The sequence below is a fragment of the Sinocyclocheilus grahami genome, unplaced genomic scaffold (assembly GCF_001515645.1).
Source record: "Sinocyclocheilus grahami isolate Dianchi unplaced genomic scaffold, SAMN03320097.WGS_v1.1 scaffold335.1, whole genome shotgun sequence".
Classification (NCBI taxonomy): domain Eukaryota; kingdom Metazoa; phylum Chordata; class Actinopteri; order Cypriniformes; family Cyprinidae; genus Sinocyclocheilus; species Sinocyclocheilus grahami.
The window spans coordinates 709916-710805 of NW_015505514.1; the positions used below are offsets into that span (position 1 = coordinate 709916).

At 29.3% G+C, this 890-nt stretch overlaps 1 protein-coding gene across 1 annotated transcript in view; it reads left to right on the top strand.

Moving 5' to 3' along the window:
• Window positions 1-890, top strand: part of LOC107602773 (mediator of RNA polymerase II transcription subunit 16-like) — an 8744-nt gene that overhangs the window by 1129 nt on the left and 6725 nt on the right. The window contains 1 exon segment of the mRNA XM_016295349.1: window positions 659-764. Coding sequence (XP_016150835.1) covers window positions 659-764 — 106 coding nt within the window.

Consider the following 890-nt stretch of genomic DNA (forward strand, 5'->3'; position numbering starts at 1 on the left):
TACTTAAATGAACTTTTCCACGACATTCTAATTTATTGAGATGCACCTATATATATATATATATATATATATATATATATTATTGTTCAGAAATTTGAGCATGTAAGAGTTCATAATATTGTGAAATATTATAAAATTTTTAAATAACTGTTTTCTATTGTAATATTCTATTGTATGTGATGCAATGCTGAATTTTCAGCATTATTACTCCAGTCTTCAGTGTCACATGATCCTTCAGAAATCACTCTTAATATGCTGATTTGCTGCTCAAGAAATATTTTTGTCACAGTAGAAAATAGTTTTTGTGGAAACCGTGATGCTTTTTTTTAATTTGATGGATAAATTTCAAAAGAACAGGATCTATTTGAAATAGAATTTTCTTTATAACATGAATGTCTTTATTGCCACTTTTAATCAATTTAATACATCCTTGCTGAATAAAAGTATTAATAAAAAAAGTCTTACAGACCCTAAAACTTTAGATCGGTAGTGTACATAATACAATGTCATAAGCTAGTATAGATATACCGGTAGTATCATTTTTGGCTATCAGTGTCTGCCAGAAATTGGATGTTAATTCCCTAATTTTCATGCTATAAGCTGTTTTCCCGTTATTTTATCATACCATGATTTTTTTGTGATACCTGTGTTTCTGAAGGTGCTGCTCTGTGCGTCCAGTCAGATGGGCAGCATTGTAGAGTGCTGGTCCTTGCGGAAGGAGGGTCTCCCAGTTAATAATATCTTCCAACATCGATCACCTGTGGGTAAGTTACATTAAACCAGATCGTTAAAGTATTACACACTTTTTAAGTTTTAAATGTAAAATTACAATAATGCAATGTTTTTAATATACATATAAACACACACAAACATATATATATATATATATA